Source organism: Erithacus rubecula (genome assembly GCF_903797595.1).
Source record: "Erithacus rubecula genome assembly, chromosome: 19".
Taxonomy (NCBI): Eukaryota; Metazoa; Chordata; class Aves; order Passeriformes; family Muscicapidae; genus Erithacus; species Erithacus rubecula.
This window is the reverse complement of record NC_136671.1, coordinates 9182737-9201540: the sequence shown is the minus strand read 5'-3', so window position 1 is coordinate 9201540 and position 18804 is coordinate 9182737. Positions and strand designations below refer to the sequence as shown.

The 18804-nt window shown below is 55.5% G+C and overlaps 3 protein-coding genes across 10 annotated transcripts in view; all 3 read left to right on the top strand.

Moving 5' to 3' along the window:
• KIAA1671 overlaps window positions 1-5230 on the top strand; it is a 64815-nt gene extending 59585 nt beyond the window's left edge. For 7 of the 8 annotated variants that reach the window (XM_079322148.1, XM_079322149.1, XM_079322150.1 and 4 more), the window contains 5 exons: window positions 1329-1503; window positions 1697-1824; window positions 2171-2304; window positions 2465-2547; window positions 2901-5230. In XM_079322148.1, coding sequence (XP_079178274.1) covers window positions 1329-1503; window positions 1697-1824; window positions 2171-2304; window positions 2465-2543 — 516 coding nt within the window. In that variant the 3' untranslated portion in view covers window positions 2544-2547; window positions 2901-5230. Of the gene's footprint in view, window positions 1-1328; window positions 1504-1696; window positions 1825-2170; window positions 2311-2464; window positions 2548-2900 lie in introns of those variants that run through there. The other variant, XM_079322152.1, reaches the window with a different exon arrangement.
• A 2290-nt stretch (window positions 5231-7520) lies between these two features.
• Window positions 7521-11106, top strand: CRYBB3 (crystallin beta B3). Its single transcript, XM_079322156.1, is given in 7 exon segments — window positions 7521-7855; window positions 7858-7914; window positions 8553-8632; window positions 9872-9990; window positions 10069-10201; window positions 10279-10421; window positions 10851-11106. Coding segments are annotated over 7 exon segments (765 nt in total). The 5' UTR covers window positions 7521-7788; the 3' UTR covers window positions 11017-11106.
• A 2992-nt stretch (window positions 11107-14098) lies between these two features.
• On the top strand, window positions 14099-16794 carry CRYBB2 (crystallin beta B2; the record flags this gene model as incomplete). Its single annotated transcript, XM_079322980.1, has 5 exons — window positions 14099-14155; window positions 14803-14921; window positions 15653-15785; window positions 16208-16350; window positions 16479-16794. The coding sequence occupies 5 exons, from the start codon at window positions 14099-14101 to the stop codon at window positions 16645-16647; spliced, it is 621 nt and encodes a 206-aa protein (XP_079179106.1). The 3' UTR covers window positions 16648-16794.
• Between the last annotated feature and the right edge of the window lie 2010 nt (window positions 16795-18804).

Here is an 18804-nt window from a genome sequence, read left to right as displayed (position 1 = left end):
AAAGTTTAGGATCAAAACTACAGAGTTCTTGTAAGGTCTCTGTGGTGTTTAGGTTGTGCTGGCCTTGGATAATCAATCATGGAATCACAGACTGGTTTGGGTTGAAAGGGATTTTAAAGCTCATTCAGTTCCACCACCTGCCATGAGCTTTCAACTAGACCAGATTTCTCCAAATCCCATCCAACCTGGCCCTGGGCACTTCCAGGGATGAATATTGGAAGCATAGTTAAATAACAGAGTTAAATAACAGAGCCAGTGACTGCTGTGCTGTCAACCATGCAGATTTAAGGCCATAAAGACATCCATTCATATTTTTCCTATTTACAATTAGTTTCTTTCCATAGTATCTCACAGTTGCATTGTAAAGGATTTTTTCATGGTGAAGAATCTTGCAGTTGGTGTAAGACCAGGAGTTTCTGGCCTTCCACAGTTTATAAGGTCTAGTGCTGCAAGAACTTTATTTAGTTTGGAAAAACCTCTAAGATCATTGAATCCAACTGTTCCCCCAGCAATGCCAAGGCCACCACTAACATGTCCCCAAATGTCACATCCACATGGTGTTTGAACACTTCCAGAAGGTTCTGTGTTGGGCCTGGGCCACTAAAGATGTCTCTGTAAAACATTATTAGTACCAAGTGCAGCCTGAAAATACTGTGTGATGTGTAGTTTATTCCTGACCCGAAATCCTTTGAAAAAAGGAGCAAACCCACATCTTCTGGAGGAGGGGAGACTCAGGGATATTTGGTGGTTACAGGCAAATCTGCAACAGCAAGTTGCTTTAAGCAATTAAATAAATTACAGCTGCTTGGTTTGCTCTGTAAATGTTACTGCTTATTGGGTGTGTTGGAAATGACTGATCAGAGAAGTTTTCTGAATGCTGTGACACTAAACTTGGAGTGTCCTTGTTGTTGGTGAGTGGCTTTGAGTGTTTGTGGCTGGCAGGGAAGCTGCAGCTCTGCACTCCAAGGGAATTTTGTGTAGTTGCTCTTTTTAGATCCCAATCTCAGGATTTGCCTTCAACTGCTACCAGCTAGCAAGGCCTGTATTCATAAAACACTCTAGGAACCAAACTCCTGATTATTCCAATTATTTTTAATATTAATTTAATGCAAATCATTCTTACAACTCAGGTATCCACAGCCTAGAGAGATCAAAGGATTACACTCAGTTAACCACAAAGCCCTCATCATAAACTCTCTTTAGTACGGTTTTAACTGACTACAATAATCAGGCAAACATATATATTTTAATTAGATGAATGCAACCAAGTGGGTTGGGATTTCACAGTGGAGGAGGTGGGGCTCACTCCCAGCTCTGTGTTTCCCCAGCACACAGCTGTCCTGGACTCCAGTGCTCTGAAAACTCGGGTGCAGCTGAGCAAGAAGCGCCGGTGCCGAGCGCCCGCGTCCCACTCACTGCGCAGGAGCAGAGGGCTGGACCTGGAGAGCAGGTTTTCCTTGACAGAAGAGACAGAAAATGGCTGGATGTTCAAAGATTCCACAGGTAACCCCTCAGCTGCCTGGAATAATTGGTTGTGGATCAGGCTGGCTGCAAGAGGAGGAGTGTGTAAAAGGCGTTTTTTAAATGCTGCCTTTCATTCTTGGTAGAGTGCAGGAAGAGATCTTGAACAAGGCAGAGATTAAAAGCTGGCTCATGTTTTCTCCCTCTGCCTTTTTCTTTTTTAACAATGAATTAGAAGAGAAGAAAACTATGCAACAGGAAGATTCTGAGGAGGAAGACAAGGTCCAGCACACTCCAAGGTCATCTTCTGTGCAAGCCCAGAGACTGCCTGTGTTCCCAGGGATGGATCACTCTATCCTCAAGGTGAGCTCAGGCAGAGCCCAGTTTATCTCCAGTGGGAGATAAACCAATCTCCAGTGGGAGATAAACCAATTCAGTAGCTGCAGGTGCTTTATAAGGAATTGCCTCACTCATTTATGGGAATTTCTTTTTGTTTTATAAATTTGGAATGATCCGTTCTGCATTGCAAAAAATAAAGCTTGGATGCTGGCTTAAAAGGACTTATTTCTTAATATTTATATATGTTAATATATATATTCATTTCTGTATATATAACATATATATTATATAATAATTAATATATATAACATATATGATTAATATATTAATAGATATTAATCTTTTTTATTATTATTATTTTTCTGTTTAGGCCCAGCTGCGGAAAAGGCAGGAGTCTGAGAGCACTGGTGACATTGGCTCTGCTCAGCTCTTCAAATCCCCCAAAGCACAGCTCAGCACTCCCAGCAGCAGAGTGCTGCCCTCCAGTGTGGAAAAGGAGGACAGGTAAGAGAATCCCAAATCCCAGGAAAAGGCTGATGCTCTTCTTGGTGCTAGGAAAAAACAATGCAACAAGCTGTACATTCCTTTTTTGTTGTTGTTTCTGTCAGCAGTTTTCATAATAAAAGAATAATGAGAAAATTTTTTGGGTTTTTTTATGTCTTAGGTCAGAAGAAAAGTCTCCTCAATGGCTGAAGGAGCTGAAATCAAAGAAGAGACAGAGCCATTATGAGAATCAGGTTTGAAAAGGTACTTGGGTAGGAAGGGGGCTTTGAGTGCAGGTGTGCAGTGACAAACTCACATTTGATGTGTTGGTGTCACCAGCACTGCCCTTACCCTGCCCTGTGCACCAGGGTGTCAGGGACAGTGTCAGTCACAGTTCTACTGATTCTCTGCACATCATTTGATTTTCATAACCCTCACTCTGTTTGGCTGGGATTTCTCAAAGTTTGAAAACTGTATTTCAGCACAATTCTGGGCAGCTTTTAGGCATTTAATGCATTAAATAGACACAGCCAAGCTACAACAGAAAACACATTTAAAGGGGTTCCTGTTCCAGCTGCCTGACCATATCACACCCTTCCTTCTGTTTTCCTTTCCAGACAGTGATTCTAACTAGGAGAAGATAAAGAAGTTTAACAGAAGCCTTAACTCATCTGAACCTAAACCCCCATGTCATGTTGCTGCTGTTTGCTTCCTGCCTCAACTGCTCTGTGCATGGTGCCTTCCTGTTTTGTGGAGAAAAGCTGCTTCAATTCATAGTCAAATACAAAGCTGTGTCTGTCAGGGCAGGGGGACAGTGGCACATCAGACCTGCTTGCCAGGAGAACCCCCCTGGGTCACAGTAAACATTTGAGAAAGTCTTGGAAAAGAGAAATATTGGGAGTGCTGTGATCCAGGGAAGTCCCCTCACTGTGGAACAGACTGTAGGTGTTCACCTCTGGGAGATGTGTCCAGCTGGGCTTTGTGTTTGTTTATGAAAATAATAATTTTAATCAAATTTATCTTTTATTTGTTGTTTTGTTTTATTTTTTTTTTTTTTTTTGTGAACAAATAGTAAGCTCCTATTTAGAATGAAATTTGTGGAAGGTGAGAGTGGAAGAACAAATCATGTTTACTGCCATATTGAAAAAGGAAACTTGATTATTTTTTGTAAAATGTATTTTTGATTGGCTTGTATTTACATGTGATCTGCTGACCTGGCAGATGGAGATAATTTTTAGATGAACAAAATGTTAACTTTTGTCACTCTTGAAGTGGTATATTCTGTGTTTTGTCAGCATGTGGAATAATTGCTTCATTGGAATGTCTTTCCTTAAAAGGATCAAGCAATAATGTCAATCAGTTCTCTTTAAAAAACAAAAAAAAAGTAAAAATATGTAAATACTGTTTTTATAACAAAAAAGGAAGGGAAGAGGGAGGATGTTACACTCATATCAGGGTTCCAGTTAATTGTTGAATGTCACTTTAATAGCAGTTTGGATAGTCCCACTTCATATTTTTATTTGTTAATCTGTAAATACCATGTTTAAGTTTTTATTTTTACGCTGATTTTGTGGGATAACCTAAATGTGATCTTCAGTTTCTCAGATGATTTCCTGTCTTTCCTTTGGTGAGTTGTGCTGACAGCAGAGTAGAGATCTCCTGGACCACACAGGTGTTTGGATATCCCTAATTCTCAGATATTCCCTGTCTCTGGCCACTCATTCTGCACCACACTGGCCATGCAGCCAGGCTCAATTCCTACCCCAGATAAGTGCTCTTTCAGTGATTTTAAAAGCATAGCCCAGGGAGGGAGGTGATTCCAAGTGTTCCTCAGGCTCAACCAGGAAGAGGGAAAAGGAGGGTGGAGAGCTCTCCTCAGCTGGCAGAGCTGCTTGGGCTGCTCCCCACGTCCTGCTGAGGCTCCTCTGCATACAAACCATAAAGCACCAGCACTTCAGCTCCTTTTCCTTTTGTCTCTTTTCCCAATCAGTGTTTTGGGAGCACAGCTCCCACGGGGCCTGCCCAGCTCTCTGTCTGTCAGGCTTGGAGCTGCCAAAACCATGTGCCAATTCACCTCATGGAGGAGTCACAGGAGGGGGATTTGCAGCCCCAGTGTGCAGGAAATAGCAGCAGGATGGCAGGAGACAAATCCCATCTGCACATCTCTGGCTCCCTGGAGATGAGATGGAGAAATCTGTCTGATGTAAAAGTCTCTTTCCTGTTGCTTTGCCCTGTTTCTCATGGGAGCTGTTGCCAGTGTTAGTTTGGCAGCTCTGCTCCCCACAGAGCAGTGATCCCCAGGATTCTGATGGGATTTGGGGATGGGCTCTGTCAGTGCAGCCACCACCATTGACCAGCTCCTTTTAAAACCTTGCACAGATGTCCTTCCCTCTCCTTTAGATGATGGTGGAAAAGGTGTTTTTTGGGGTGTATTCCTGTGGCACCCAGGGTTCCATGGGTGGCACTCACCTGGGCCAGCACGTGCAGGTGAGGAGGATGATGGTGGCATGTCCAGAAATCAGGCAAGTCCCTGCTCACAGGAACATTGACACAGGCTGGCTTTTCCACTTGCACAGGTGACAGTGTTGTGTTCCCAACAGTTGGAGGATTTACTGGTTCTTGGTCTAGGCCAGAAATTCTGTGACTGTGTTGAGGAAACTGAGGGGATTGACACGAGGTTTCCACAAAGCCCTTGAATGTGTTTGCATTTCCACATCTGCTTGGACAATGCACTGAAATTACTGTATTGAGTAGTTTAACCTACTACTGAGAAATGTTTAATGCTTAAATGTCTAATTAAAGAGCATCTTTAGAATGTTGTTGAATGGGAAAGTGTTTTTTCTGCTCTGTTATTTCTTTATATTGTACATGGATTAAATATCAACTTCCTTCTCTTCGGGTTATCACTCTGTAATAAAAGATATATAAATATGTTATTACTTCTTAATTGATAGAACAGACTGTAATACACTTTATATAATTCTATTTTAATTCCAAATACTGCTTCTTGGAATTTTTTATGCTTTCACTTTTGTTGCCATGTGCTTTCTCCTGCTGTTTATTGGAGATGGAAGTGAGCTCTAAGGTTCCTTCAGATGTTCTCATTCCTTCACTCCTGGATCCTGCCCTGGAGCAGCTTCAGCTCTTGTCCTAAAAGTGATGCTGAAAGTGATGGAGGCCCTGGCAGTTCCTTTGTCTCTCCCCTCACAGCTCCTCAGGTGTTTCTCGTTGCTTAAAAAGCCACATCAGTGTTGGGGTTTAAAGGTGGGGTGGTGTTTTGTGGAATTCAGGAACACTTTTGACTGCCCTCCTCTCGTGATCCCTGCTCTGGGTGGTGTGTCAGGGACTTGCACAGCTGCTCCATTGCTTTTTTTTTTTTTAATTCCCAGTTGTGGATTTCTTCCTTTTTAATTTTTCTGTTTGCAAATTCACCTTTTCAACATCTGTGAATCTTCGGTTTGCTCCTTATCCACCTGAGCAATGATTGGTTCTCCAACCTTTGACATTCCAAGACTTTCCATAGAACTTACTCCCACATCCCATCCCCTTTCCACTCCCACCAAAGCTTGTTTCACCCTGTTCCTTGTTTGCAAACTGAAATGCACATGGGGCAGATTTGGGAATACAAAGTGTGACCTGTAAAAGGTTTGGAACAGGAAATCCCTGATTTCTGCAGGGGGAATTGTGTGTTTCAGGGGAGAGAGGCAGTTCTGGGGTGCTGCACAGGCTGTGGCTCTGCCTCATGAGCTGTATCCAGATGCAGAACTTTTTGGGGTGAGCTCCCAGCAGTGTCACTGCTGTCCCCAAGCCAGCTCTGGGGTAAAACAAACTGCTCAGTGAAATACAGAGCTGTCACCTGAAGGACACTGGTGCAAGAGCAGCTGCAGCCAAGTGAGGGATGTGTTGGATCCATCCCTTCAGCCCAGAGCTGAAAAGGAAAATCAGGTATTTGCTTTAATTCCTTTGAAAGAAGGATTTTTAGGAGGTGAAGGTTTTTGGGGACAGATCAGAGGGAAGGTTGGGGGTGCAGGGGGGCAGAATGAAATGAGCTTTCCAACCCAAACCATCCTGTGCTTCTATGAAACCAACTCCATGGAGCTTTAATGGGATTTGGGGTGTTCTGGGGCTGCAGAGTCCAGGCTAGTTCTGCTCACCCTGGGAGTGGAGAGGGTGGAGGGGGGAATCCTCCCCAAAATGGTGGTGAGCTCTGTTCCATGGCTGTCCTGTTCACTCAAGTATAAATGTATTGCAAAAATATTAATCTGAATAAACTTCTGGTTTTTCTGGTGGGATTGGCAGAGGAGGAGAGCCAAGATCTGGTGGTTTATGGGTTTTTCTCATTCCCTGTTAAACAAAATTGTGTCAGATCTGGTTTTGAAGGAGCTCTTGCTCCACATAGCCTTATAGAGTCTGTCAGTCTGGGTCACAATAAATATATTGTGTGATAGAAATCCTATATTTTGTATTACATGGTTTACTAGGGAATAAAGATCTTCTGGCTGCTATATTTTGTTCTGTTCCATTACAGTTCCAGTTTAGCTTTGCCAGGTATTAACAAAAAACACCTATTTTCCAATGGTCATTTTTCAAAGGGATTTAAGAGGCTGACAGCAAGAGGAAATTGAGGTCTGCTTGGGAGAGGCATCAAGGAGATCCAATGCCCTTTCTGTCATGTTTTTGGAATTGCCTTGTCAGTGTGGAGAGCTGGGAGAGGCAGAGCCCAGGGAATGAGGATGCTGGAAAGGAAGGGACTGGCAGGAAAAATTCTGTTTCTAATTTATTGAGGACAGATAATGTTGTGTCCCTCTCCCATTCAGTTTGTCCAGCCCAGAGGATTCACTTTTCTGGCAATTTCAGTAAAGGTTTCATGGGTAGTTCTTGGTTTCAACATGAGCCACACTCAGAGCAGGTGGAAAAACCTGCAAGGGCCATAGTAAATGGGAATATGTGCAGCTGAATTGAGGAATCAGGACGCTTTGGGTCTGAAGGGAGTCAGGCCCACTACCAGCAGAGTGAAATGCTGCCAGTTTGCTCCCCTGTGCCTGTGAAGATGAACAAACCATCGTGCCAGGCTCCAGAAATCCCTCATCACACAGCTCAGCTCCTGTCTGGGAAATGCTGCGAAGGGAGAGAAAGAAAAGGGACTCGGAGAGAACCTGCTGAGGGCCAAAGCTAAAGCAAGAACAGCAATCTGGAACTGCTGAGCTGCTGCAGCCCCAGCCCCGACCCAGCCTGTGTCACACCTTGACTGGAGCTCACACACCCGGGCATGTTTTGCCCGGATTTTGCTTCGCGCTGCGCTGGGTTTCCAGGCTAAACCCTCCCGTGAACTGCTGATGGCAGAGTTTTCCAGAGAACCTGGCAAGAAGCAGCGTGAACGTGCTGATGTGAATTTGGCGTTAATCTTCTGTAAATCGAGTGGCCCGTGGCCGAGGGACAGCCGGGAGAAATCTGCATGACGTTTCCATAGCTCGCTGCGCGGCCGCGCTATTGAGATGAGATCTCATGGATGGAATTCCGTGGACGCAGCTGCTGTATCAGCGCTCGGGGAATTCTGCTGTTCTGTTCAGAAGCGACCCATAAATAGCGGGGCCGCCCGCGCCGCCCGGCACAGCGGAACCACACGGAGAGGTAGCGGGACTGCAGGGGCTCCCACCGGGAATTTTGTGTCTGAGAGGTTCTGGCGAGGTTTGGTTCAGGATGTTGATCCAACTCCTGTCTTCGTCTCTTCAGCCCCGCTAAGCGTGGCGTGGCCGGGGAAGGCGCGTTCCAATGTTGGAGCAGAGTTTTGTGGATGCTCCTGGAGAGTGAGGAGGGGGCTCTCACCGCCATCCTCCCCCCCCCGGCCAAGGCGGTGGCAGCAGCTCCAGCTGCCGGGTTTGGTGTCCCCTGGGATGCTGGAGCAAAGGAGAGGTGTCAGGTTTATGTTGTGGGGGAAAGATGTCAGCAGCTGGAAGCTGACAAATTCCTGCTGGGAACAAAGGCTGGGCTGTGAGATGGGAGTTCAGTGGCAGCTGGGCAGAGGGCTCTGTGCCACTTGGGACGTGGCTCGGTTCAGTCCTGAGGGTGCCTGGGTGAGGATTTTGGGGCTCGTGTGCAGGAGGGAGGATGGAGAATGGAGCCTGGACATCCCTGGGGACATGGAGCTGCTGCACCGGGGTCTGTGCTGTCCCACACTGTCCCCGTGCCAGCTTCATCCTCTGTGTTTCACTACCAGCTGTAGATCCCGGTGCCTCCCGCCTTAACCTCCTGCAATTTGGGTTTTCCAGGCACAATGACCGAGCAGCAAAGTCCCCCCGAGCAGATGGCGACTGGGGAGGGTGCTGGCGAGCGAGGTGGCAACTACAAGGTATACTGGGATATACTGGGATATACTGGGGTATACTGGGGGCAGCTGGGCAGGGATGGATGCTGGGTGGAGCCGTGGGATGCAGTGTGCACACACCAGGTTGGGAGCAGTGCCAGCACTGCAGGTGGTGCTGGGGACAGGAGTGACCTCCAGCTCTCCCACAGCAGCAGTGAGTGGTGGCCCCACTCTGGTGTTGAGCCCAGGGGGCTGCAGGTTGGGAAGCAGCTGGAGCTGGGGATCTGCTGCTGCTGCCTGGCAGGAGGGACACTGCTCCCTGCCAAGGACACAGGCTGGCCAGGCTGGTGTGCAGCTGCCCAGGGATTTCATCCAGATGAAGATTCCCAGCACAGCGGGATCAGCTGTGGGCCCAGGCACTGAAACTCCCCAGGTTTCAGCTTGTGGGTTGGTTGAAGGTAAATCAGCTGGAGAGGATGCAGTGGGTGCAGAGCTTCCCACGAAGCTGCTCCTGGACAGGGGAGGCTGGAGGTGGGAGTAGATGCTGCCAGTTGGAGAGGAGGGTGCCAGGAGCTGGAGCTGTTTACTGCTTTGGGGTGCACAGAGGAACCTGGGTGTCACTTCTGTCCCTAGAGCCCCCCATGGTGTGTGCAGGATGCTCTGCCCTTGTCCCAGGCTCAGGTGATGCAGCTGGGGCCCCTTTGGGACAGTGCCAGGGGGTGCCTGGCCACCCCACCGACCCTCCTGGTCCCTGAATGGTGCTGGGCACCTGTGCCATGCTCTGTGCCATGCTCTGGCCACTGGGACTGGCTCCAACCCATCCTGCAGCTCAGCCTTGAGGCTCTGCTGAGAGCAGGACAGCCTGGGGAGGCATTGGGGTCTTTGCAACTGGCAGGGCTTAGAAGGAAACATTGAATAAAGAGCTTGTGCCAGGCCAGGCCAAGGGGATGGTTGGAGCTGCAGGGAGCAGTGATAAGGAAAGGATGGGCAGGGACCAGGCTGGGGGTAGGAGAGACAGCTCATGGTTTAGGAATTGTCTTAGCCCAAACCTTCTGTGTTTCCAGTGTTGTGTTTGAGCTGGATTTCAGCCTGTCAGGGACAACATTCCAGCTTGTGCTTTACCAAACAAACACCCTTGGCCAGGGCTCTGCCAGGCGAGGAGTGACATCGGCACAGGATGGCCAGGATGGAGGGACACGGCCAGAGCCCTTTGATCCACTGCTGCCCCTATTTCCTGGGGTGTTCCCCTGCTGGGGTGGCTGACAGCATCTCTCCCCACCTCAGATCACGATCTACGAGCTGGAGAACTTCCAGGGGAAAAGGTGTGAGCTGACAGAGGAGCTCCCCAACATCACCGAGAAGGAGATGGAGAAGGTGGGCTCCATCCAGGTGGAGTCTGGCCCGTAAGTCTGGGGTGGGGAAGATGGAGCAGCCCCAGGGGGTGGCAGGCAGAGCATCCCCCTGACCCTGGGGTCCTGCAGGTGGCTGGGCTTCGAGCGCCAGGCCTACGCTGGGGAGCAGTTTGTGCTGGAGAAGGGCGACTACCCCCGCTGGGACTCCTGGTCCAACAGCCACAGCAGCGACAGCCTGATGTCCATCCGGCCCCTCCAAATTGTGAGTAGGGCTGTGCTGGGGTGGCCACAGAGCTGGGGGGGGGCTGGGGGCAGCCCCTGACCCGTCCTTTCCCCCAGGACAGCGCTGACCACAAGATCCACCTGTTTGAGAACGCGGGCTACACCGGGAGGAAGATGGAGATCGTGGATGATGATGTCCCCAGCCTCTGGGCCCATGGCTTCCAGGACCGTGTGGCCAGTGTCAAGGCCCTGAATGGAACGTAAGGATGGGGGACACAGGGGACACCCCACTAGGTTCCTGTCCCTGGCACTGTGGTTGGTCCCCCAGGGTGGCTGGTGGCAGGGGCACCTGACACAGTGGGGCAGCATGCTCAAGCCCATCGTGTCCCTTGTTCCTTCCCTGCTGCCACCTTTCCCCTGGCCCATAGGGAGCAACAGGGACCCCGACAATAACCCTGGAGCTGGATGATGGCTCCTTGTCCTACCCACCACCCAAACAATGGAGCTGTGATCCCTTTTCCACGGACTCTCCATCCTCTCCTGGCACACAGCATTTCCCACCTGCAGCTGCAGCCTATGCTGTGGCTCTTGGTGACACAGAGTGACCCTGGGTGTGGCAGGCAGAGACACGGGCACTGGGATGGGGATGGGGGTGGGGACACTGCTGAGCCCTGCCTCACTCCCTGCAGGTGGGTGGGCTACGAGTACCCCGGGTACCGGGGCCGCCAGCACGTCTTTGAGAAGGGCGAGTACCGGCACTGGAACGAGTGGGACGCCAACCAGCCGCTGATCCAGTCTGTGCGCCGCGTGCGGGACCAGCAGTGGCACCAGCGGGGCTGCTTCGAGAACAGCTGAGGGACCCCCCGCCCCCCGGGCCGCTCGCGGGTCCCCCGGCTGATGCCGTGACCGTGGTGTTTTTTGTGCAAAAACCTCAATAAAGCTCTGAGCTGGAGGCTGCCGGGGCCTGCCTGGTCCTGGGCTGGGGGAGGGCGGGGAGGGGGGCAGGAGGATGGGGAGGGGGCAGTGGTCGTGCCCAGCAACAGGGCAGAGGGGACGTGCCAGTGCTTGCAGCGTTACATAAAGGCTGCAGCTTTCCAAAAATAACCCCCGGTGCTGCCGCGTCAGGGTTTTTCCAGTGCCTGTGTCCCCTTGCACAGCATCTCCTGCCCGCTCCCAGGGCTGGAGCCAGTCCCAGGGCAGGGAGGGGGCCGGGGGATGTGCCAGCCCTGGGTCGTGCCAGGCTCTGTGAGCTCCAAGGGGGGCTGATCCCACGGGGGGATGGCTGTGCCCATCCTGCAGGGTGTCCAGCCTGGCCCCAGGGAAGGTTCCCACAGTCCTGGGATGGGTTGTCCGGGGGGGTGAGCTCTGACATGGGGGGGCTGTTCTGGGGGCTGGTTTTGGGGGTTGTTTTGGGCGCCATGGGGTGCTGGTGGAACAGAGCCCTTCCCCAGGGGCACCGTGGCCACACTTGGGGACCCACAGGGCTGGGTGGAGATGGGAGAAGGGCTTGAGTCCACTTGAGGGATTTGTGCAGCTCCTGAGCAGCCCCTGCAGAGCTTTTCCCTTTGGGGAGGGGGATTTTGGCAGCTGTGAAAGGCGAGTGCCTGGCCCTGAGTGGTGAAAGCTGCTTCCAGAACAATCCACAGGGCTGCCATGGCCGGGGGGCTGCGGCACTGCCACTGCCCGGGGTGGGATGAGCTAAACCCAGAGCCAAGGCAGGGAGTCACAGGAGCCATGCTGGGCACTGTGGCTGCCCCTGGCTGGGGTGCTGAGGGGATGGGATGTGGCTGCAGTGCCTGCACTGGGACCTGGCACAGGCCCATGGGGGTCCAGGGTTCCCAAATGGATTAACCCAGGGGATGGGGAGGGCAATGCTGGGTCCATCTGTGGGGCTGCAGCAGGAGACACAGGCGAGGAAGGAGGACTCCAGGGCTGGGAATGCTGGAAACTCTTGGTCACACCCTGGCCTGTCCATGGCCTGGTGGGCTCCTTGCAGAGCTGCACGGTCACCTTGGCCCCTCTGGCCCTGGAAACCTCATCACCTGGAGCCTGGGCAGCTGCAGACCCCAGGGACTGACCCCCTACATGTCACTAGCAGGGTGACAACAGCCTGTGGGTGACCCTGTGTGCAGCCATCTGGGGCAGGGGATGGGGCAGAGGTGATCCTGGGGGGGCTGCAGCCCATCACCTGCTGTGGGACCCTGGGGAGGAGGAGGGAGCAGGTCTGGGGTCTGTTCATGTGGGTGACACTTGCTGGGGTGACAGCAGGAATTCAGTTCCTCTATGAGGTGAAGGGGCTGCACAGGGAGTCTGACAGTGTCCCCCCCTCTGTGAAACCTCCTTTTCTGCAGCCCCCAGCCCCGTGCATCCTCCCAGCTCCGCTGGTGGGACAATGCCAGCAAAGGGACTCTGCTGCTGCCCCCAGCCCCCAGCTCAGCCCTGGCTGTGCTGCCCATCCAGGCACATCCCAGCCATGGGGACACGTCCCAGGCTGAGCCCCTGGCGACCTCAGCTTTGTCCTAGTGTCACAGAGCTGTGCTGCTGCTCCCACTGATCCGCGGGGCTGGGGTGCATCTCAGGGACCCCAAAAAGGCGGGGATAACTCAGGAGGAGCCCAGCACTCGAGTGCTCCATGCTCAGACCCGCAGGACCCCTCCCCACTCCCAAGCCCCGGCTGGGGAAGGGGCTCTCGGTGCCCCCGGCGCTGGCGCTCCCTCCCCGGGCTGCAGACGGGCAAAGCCAGACGTTCACCAGCGCTTTGAGGCGTTTTATCGCGCATGGAAAGAGCCGAGCTCAGCAGGTCCGGCGGCGGCTGCCGGGCTGTCGGGGGGATCAAGTCCCTGGCCCCGAAACGCCTGAAGCGGGGCTGGCGGGGCTTTGTTGGCCAGCGCCGCCCCGGCTCTTGGCACGCGTTCGGCTGATGCTTGCAAACTCCAAATCTCCTCGCCACCAACCCGACAAAGCGGGTGACTCGAATGTGACAGGTAATGAAATAACTCGGGCTTGGTGCTCGGGCAGACAAAGGCTGCGGCGGATCAGCTGACCCTGGTTTTCATTGGGGTTTAATCCAGCATTCTCGCTTTGAATAAGGCTTTAACTATTTTGTAAATAGTTTTGGCACCTCTCTGCTGCAGCTCGGTATAAATTCCACCTCCCGGTCCCAGCCCGTCACTGGCTCAAGCGGGTACTGGTATAACTGGTAAGACTTTGCTATTTATTGTCCTCTCTTTTGCCGTAGCCTCCTCCCGACCCCCGGGGCCGGGGTCCCTTCCCGGTGCCAGCGGCTGAGCCGGGGACAGTCCTGTCCCCAAAGCAGGATATCACCACCGGGCCAGGGCTGCGTTTCTTTCTGTCAGGGATGTTTTCACCTGTTTTGGAGCTGCTCAGACACTGAGGGTCCCTCTGGGCTTGAGGAGGGGCTCCTTCCAAGGAGTGGCAGTGCCAGGCTGAGTCGGGAGGGCTCGGCACAGGCTCCTGGGGGCTGGGGCTGTTGGGGGGAGCCCCAGCGCTTCTCTCCATCACCCCTTCGAGCACCCGTATAGGACAGGGACACTCAGCTGTTACTTGCTGGACAGGGAAATCCTCAACCACAGGGCCTGATCTCCACTGGGAATGATTTAAGAATTCCATGGGCTCACAGTTCCCTGTGCTGGAGACCTCGGGCAGGTCCCAAGGACCACTGACTGTGCTCTGAGCTTGGGGAGGTTTGGGGCGCTGAACAGCCCTCAGCAGAGTTTGCCCCTGGCAACCCCAGCCCGAGCCCACCCTGGTGCCAGCCCCGGCCCCAACACGCTGTTCCCTGGGCAAACCGCAGGGTAGGGATGGGGGCACGGACACAGGGCACAGGGGCTCTGAGCACGGTCCCCAGCGTGTCCTCCCTCAGTGGCCGATTTTAACGTGCCGAGTTTCCCTCCCAAGGCAGCAGACGACCCAGCTGATGATGGCTTCCGAGCACCAAATGCCAGCCTCCAAGCAGCAGCAAGCCAGCTCCAAGGTCAGTGGGAGACTGCCCAGCCCTGCAGGGGAACCGGGGCACCTTCAGCCTCTCTGGGTGCCCAAATTATATCCGGAGTTTCCCCTGCCAGCATCCCCAGCGCTCCCGGCTGGTGCCAAGCACGCCGGCCGCGCTGCTGAGCTCTTTGCGGCAGGACGAGGGGATGGGGAAAGGGATTTTTTGGCATCCCGCAGCCTCGGTGCAGGCGGAGCGGTGGGGAGCAGATCAAGCGCTGATCTCCCACCACGGCTGCAGACACAGATCTGTCCCCACCGCTGACCCCTGAGGTCTGTGCTGAGCCCCGGGGCTGTCCCCGAGCTGTCCCCGGTGTCTGGGTCGCCGTGTCTCTCTGGTGGCTGCGGTGCTCCGGTCACATCCCGGGTCCCTCAGCTGTTTGATGCCCGCTGTGAGCGTGGGCATCCCTCTGCCAGGAGCTCCTGGGGCCTCGTGGGCATCCGTGAGTGAGACCTGCATCCTCAGAGGGATGGCAGCGGTGCCTTGCACTCGCAGGCTTCCTTTAAAACCTCTAGAGCACAGTTTTGGGAGAGTGAGAGGTCTGGACTGCTGCAGATGTGCTGTCCCGGGGGCTGGGGACAGCGTGTGCCCGCGGGGTGACAGCCACGCTGAGGTGCTGCTCTCTGTTCCAGATTGCCATCTTCGAGCAGGAGAACTTCCAGGGCCGCTGCCATGAGCTCAGCGGGGCCTGCCCCAACCTGAAGGAAGCCGGCGTGGACAAAGTGGGCTCCATCCTGGTGCACTCCGGACCGTACGTGAGGGGGCTGCGGGCCGGGTGGGGATGGGAGGGAGGGGGCTGGGGAGGAGGGGTCTCCGCGCTGCCACACCCGCATCGCATCCCGGATTTCGTGCGGTCAACACCGCTGAGCTTCTCGCCCGCTTCACCCCAGTGAGTGCCCGGTGCCAGGGGGTGCCAGCAGGTGAGCAGGGGGATGACATTGTCACCTGGACAGGTTGATAACCCCGCTCAGCGGCAGGGAGAGTGGAGGGGTGTTGACCATGGGCACAGATCACAGCGTTACCCCCAGATTGGTTTCCTTCCCTTTGGGTGCAGGCACAGGTGAGACTGGGACTCGCTTGATGCCCTCTCCCCACCTGCTGGCCCTGTGTGCGCTCTCCAAGCCGAACTCCGGGCAAGGGAGAGCCCCTGAAAAGCCCCTAGAGGGTTCTCAGCCTTCACCCAGCAGTGCTGCTCCCAACAAGGGGCAGCTGCAGAGCGCCCTGGTAGCAGCACAACCCAAGCTGGGACATTTGGGTGATCCTGTGAGTCCCCAGGGACCAAGGATGGGTGACCACCACGTCGGAGCATCCCCTGGAGGCCCCGCAGCCCCGCCTGCTCCCGCTGTACCCCTGGCACCTCTCCCTTCCCGGCAGGAGCAGGGGACTCGGCCGGGGCTCAGCCCGGGCGCTCGCCGGGGGCGGTGCCGGGGCCGATCCCCGCTCCGCCGCCCCCTCTGAAGCGCGTCCCCCGCTCTCTTCCAGCTGGGTGGGCTACGAGCAGGCAAGCTGCAAAGGGGAGCAGTTTGTGTTTGAGAAGGGGGAGTACCCCCGCTGGGACTCCTGGACCAACAGCCGGAGAAGCGACAGCATCACTTCCCTGAGACCCATCAAAGTGGTGAGAGCACCCAGACAGCCACTACCCACCCGCCAGACCAAGGTCTGCAGCCAGAAGTCTTCCCCAGCCTTCCCCCGCCCTCCCCAGCCCCGCGGGCCGAGGGGCACCCCCTCCTGCGCACCCTCGCCCCAGCCCTCGGGGCCCGGGGAGCCGTGGGGGGGTCGGAGGGGGCGCGGGGACGGGGACAGGGGCAGGTGACCCCAGAGCGGAGGACGTCTGCTGGTAAGTCTGGCAGTGCCCGGGCAGGCAGCGGCTCTCTGAGCTGGATGGAGGGATGCGGAGCAGCCCCGGCATCGGCGGGAGCGGCGGCACACGGTGCCCGCCCCGGCCTCGGTTTCCCCATAGCCCTGGGCTCTGCCCCCCCTGCCCAGCCCCGCGGGGCCGGCGGCCGCTGAGCCCCGTCTCTGCTCTCCCGGCTGCAGGACAGCCAGGAGCACAAGATCGTGCTGTACGAAAACCCCAGCTTCACCGGCAAGAAGATCGAAATCATAGACGACGATGTGCCCAGCTTCCACGCACACGGCTACCAGGAGAAGGTCTCATCCGTGCGGGTGCAGAGCGGCACGTGAGTCCCGGGGCAGCGCGGGTGGGTCCCGGAGCATCCCCGCTGGATGGGGCTGGGCTCTGCCGGGTGATGCCTGGGCTCTCTGTGGGTGCGTGTGTGTTGTATGACCCCGCCGCTTGCCTTGGCAGGTGGGTGGGATACCAGTACCCTGGCTACCGGGGCTACCAGTACCTGTTTGAAAAGGGGGACTACAAGGACAGCTCAGACTTCGGCGCTCAGCACCCCCAGATCCAGTCGGTCAGGCGCATCCGGGACATGCAGTGGCACCAGCGCGGTGCCTACCACCCCACCAACTAGAGCCCCCGGCCCGTGCCGGGGCGCGGGGAGCGGAGCAAGCGTTCCCCCGGCCGCCGCTGTGCCCCCGCGGCCTCGCCTCCCGCCTCCTCCCGTGTGATGCACGCGCTGCCGAAGCAACTCAATAAAGCTTGGAGTTTCAAAGTCCCAGCTCTGCCCTTTCATTGCCGGCATTGCGCAGAGGGACGCCGCGGTCGCGATGCCCGCCCTGCCCTCCGTGCTGCTGGGTGGGGAGGGGGATGTTCTCAGTGCCACCCATCGCCGGTGCTGGCAGGCCACCGGAGTGTCCGGGGTGAGGGAGGTGACCTGGGGCTCGGCGGGAGGGTCGGGGCTGCTCATTCTCTGAGGACCTGGGGGTCCGGCCCCAGCACGGTGGCTCTGGGGCTCAGCCCTGCCCTGGGGTGCACGGGTCACATCCTTCTGGGGGGGACAAAGGTGTCCCCTGGGCACTGGAGGGGGCGGCGGGATTGCCCTCTCGGTCAAGGGGCAAGCCGAATAATGGCATTAGTAATTAGTCTCTGAATTTAATTAGCAATAACGCTTTAATTTAGTAGTCACGGTGCTAGAGGATGCTTTGATGATCATGTCATAAATCGGGTAAAGGAAGTGGAGGAACGCAGCCGCACCTGCTTTGCCGGGGGCTCCGTGTGGTGGCAGAGGCGGTGACGGTGACGGTGACAGAGGTGGTGGCGGGGGTGGCTGGGCTCGGTCCCCTCCGCCGGCCGCTGTGTCACTGCGGCTGTGTGGGCAGGGCGGCCGGTGATGGGCACAGGTGAGGGGCACCTGGCGGGGCGCTCCGGGCACCCCGCGGCTCCTGCCGCTCTCCTCTCCCTTGCCTGGCTGCGGTGTTTCGGTGCGAATCCCGGCAAACCCGGGAATTCAGGGAGCCGGGGATGCACAGCATCCTCCTCCTCAGCTCCCGCGCCCCTCCGCCGCGGCGGAGCGGGGTTTGTCCCAATCCCCCGTGTGCCAGAGGCTTTTCCCTGTGCCCCCCGGCGGGGACAGCCCAGCCCACGGGCGACCAGCCCGATTCATCACTCGCCACACGCTGCTGTGAAATGCCAGCTCCTCCAAAGGCGAGGCGTGCTTTGGCAGCCACCGCGCTGCTTCCCTGCGCTTTTCCTTCCCCAGGGAGGATTCAGGATGATCCCGGACCCGAACGTTTTGGTGAAAAATGGGATTTTAGCGGTAGCTGCAGCAGTGCCCGGGATGGGAAACCGCGGCTTCTGGGGGGCAAACTGCTGAAAGAAGCGGCAGGGTGGGGAGTAGAGACCCCAAATCACGGGATCAGAGATTCCCAAACATGGAACCCTGGAATGGTTTGGGTTAGAAGGGACTTTAAAGCTCATCTCGTTCTACTAGCCTGCCATGGGCAGGGACACTTTCACTAGCCCAGGTTGCCCCAAGTCCAACCCGACAGTCGGGTGCCAGGGCAGCTCCCGTGGGGACACCAGAGCCACGCCCTGGGTGGGCTGGGAGGGTTCTGGGGGAAAAAGCACCGAAAGCAGAAATGGAAAATGTGAACAAGCCCAGAGCAGCTCCTGTGGGACCCGTTGGGGAAAATTCCTCATTTGGTGGCTGGGTGCACCCAGGTGGGCGCCCTCGGGTCACCTGGAAGCAGCTTCAGCTCTACCGAGGAGGGTTTTCCCCTCGCTGGCTCTGGGGAAATGTGCAGAGAGAATAATTTGTTGCTTTTTTTTTTTTTTTTTTTAATTTTATTTAAAAGCAGAAGATCGCCTCCGTCCCACGCCCGCTGCGGAGCTGCCATCTGTCTCTCTGCTACCGCGCTCGTCACCTCAGCAGCTCGGAGCCCCCGGTCACCCCAGCGTGTCACCGTGTCCCTGTCCCCTCCCTCCCGCTGGCCACCGTCCCCCGCTGCCGGCGGGGCTGCGGGGATGTCAGCGGTGCCACAGCTCTGGGTGGGTGGGTGGTTTTGCCGTCGTGCCAACAGCCGGCAGAGCTAAAGCTGTTCTCCAGGCTGGGGAATGGATTATTTTTATTTTTATTTTTTTCCACCCAGCAGAAAGGATGGGGTGATCGGACCCCACCGCCGCCGGTTCCAGCCCTGGTTCCATCCCCGCGGTTCCTGCAGTGCCCACGGAGGCTTGAGCTGCTGGGGTGGGCGGGGGGATCCCTCGGCAGGAGAACCCCACAGGAGAG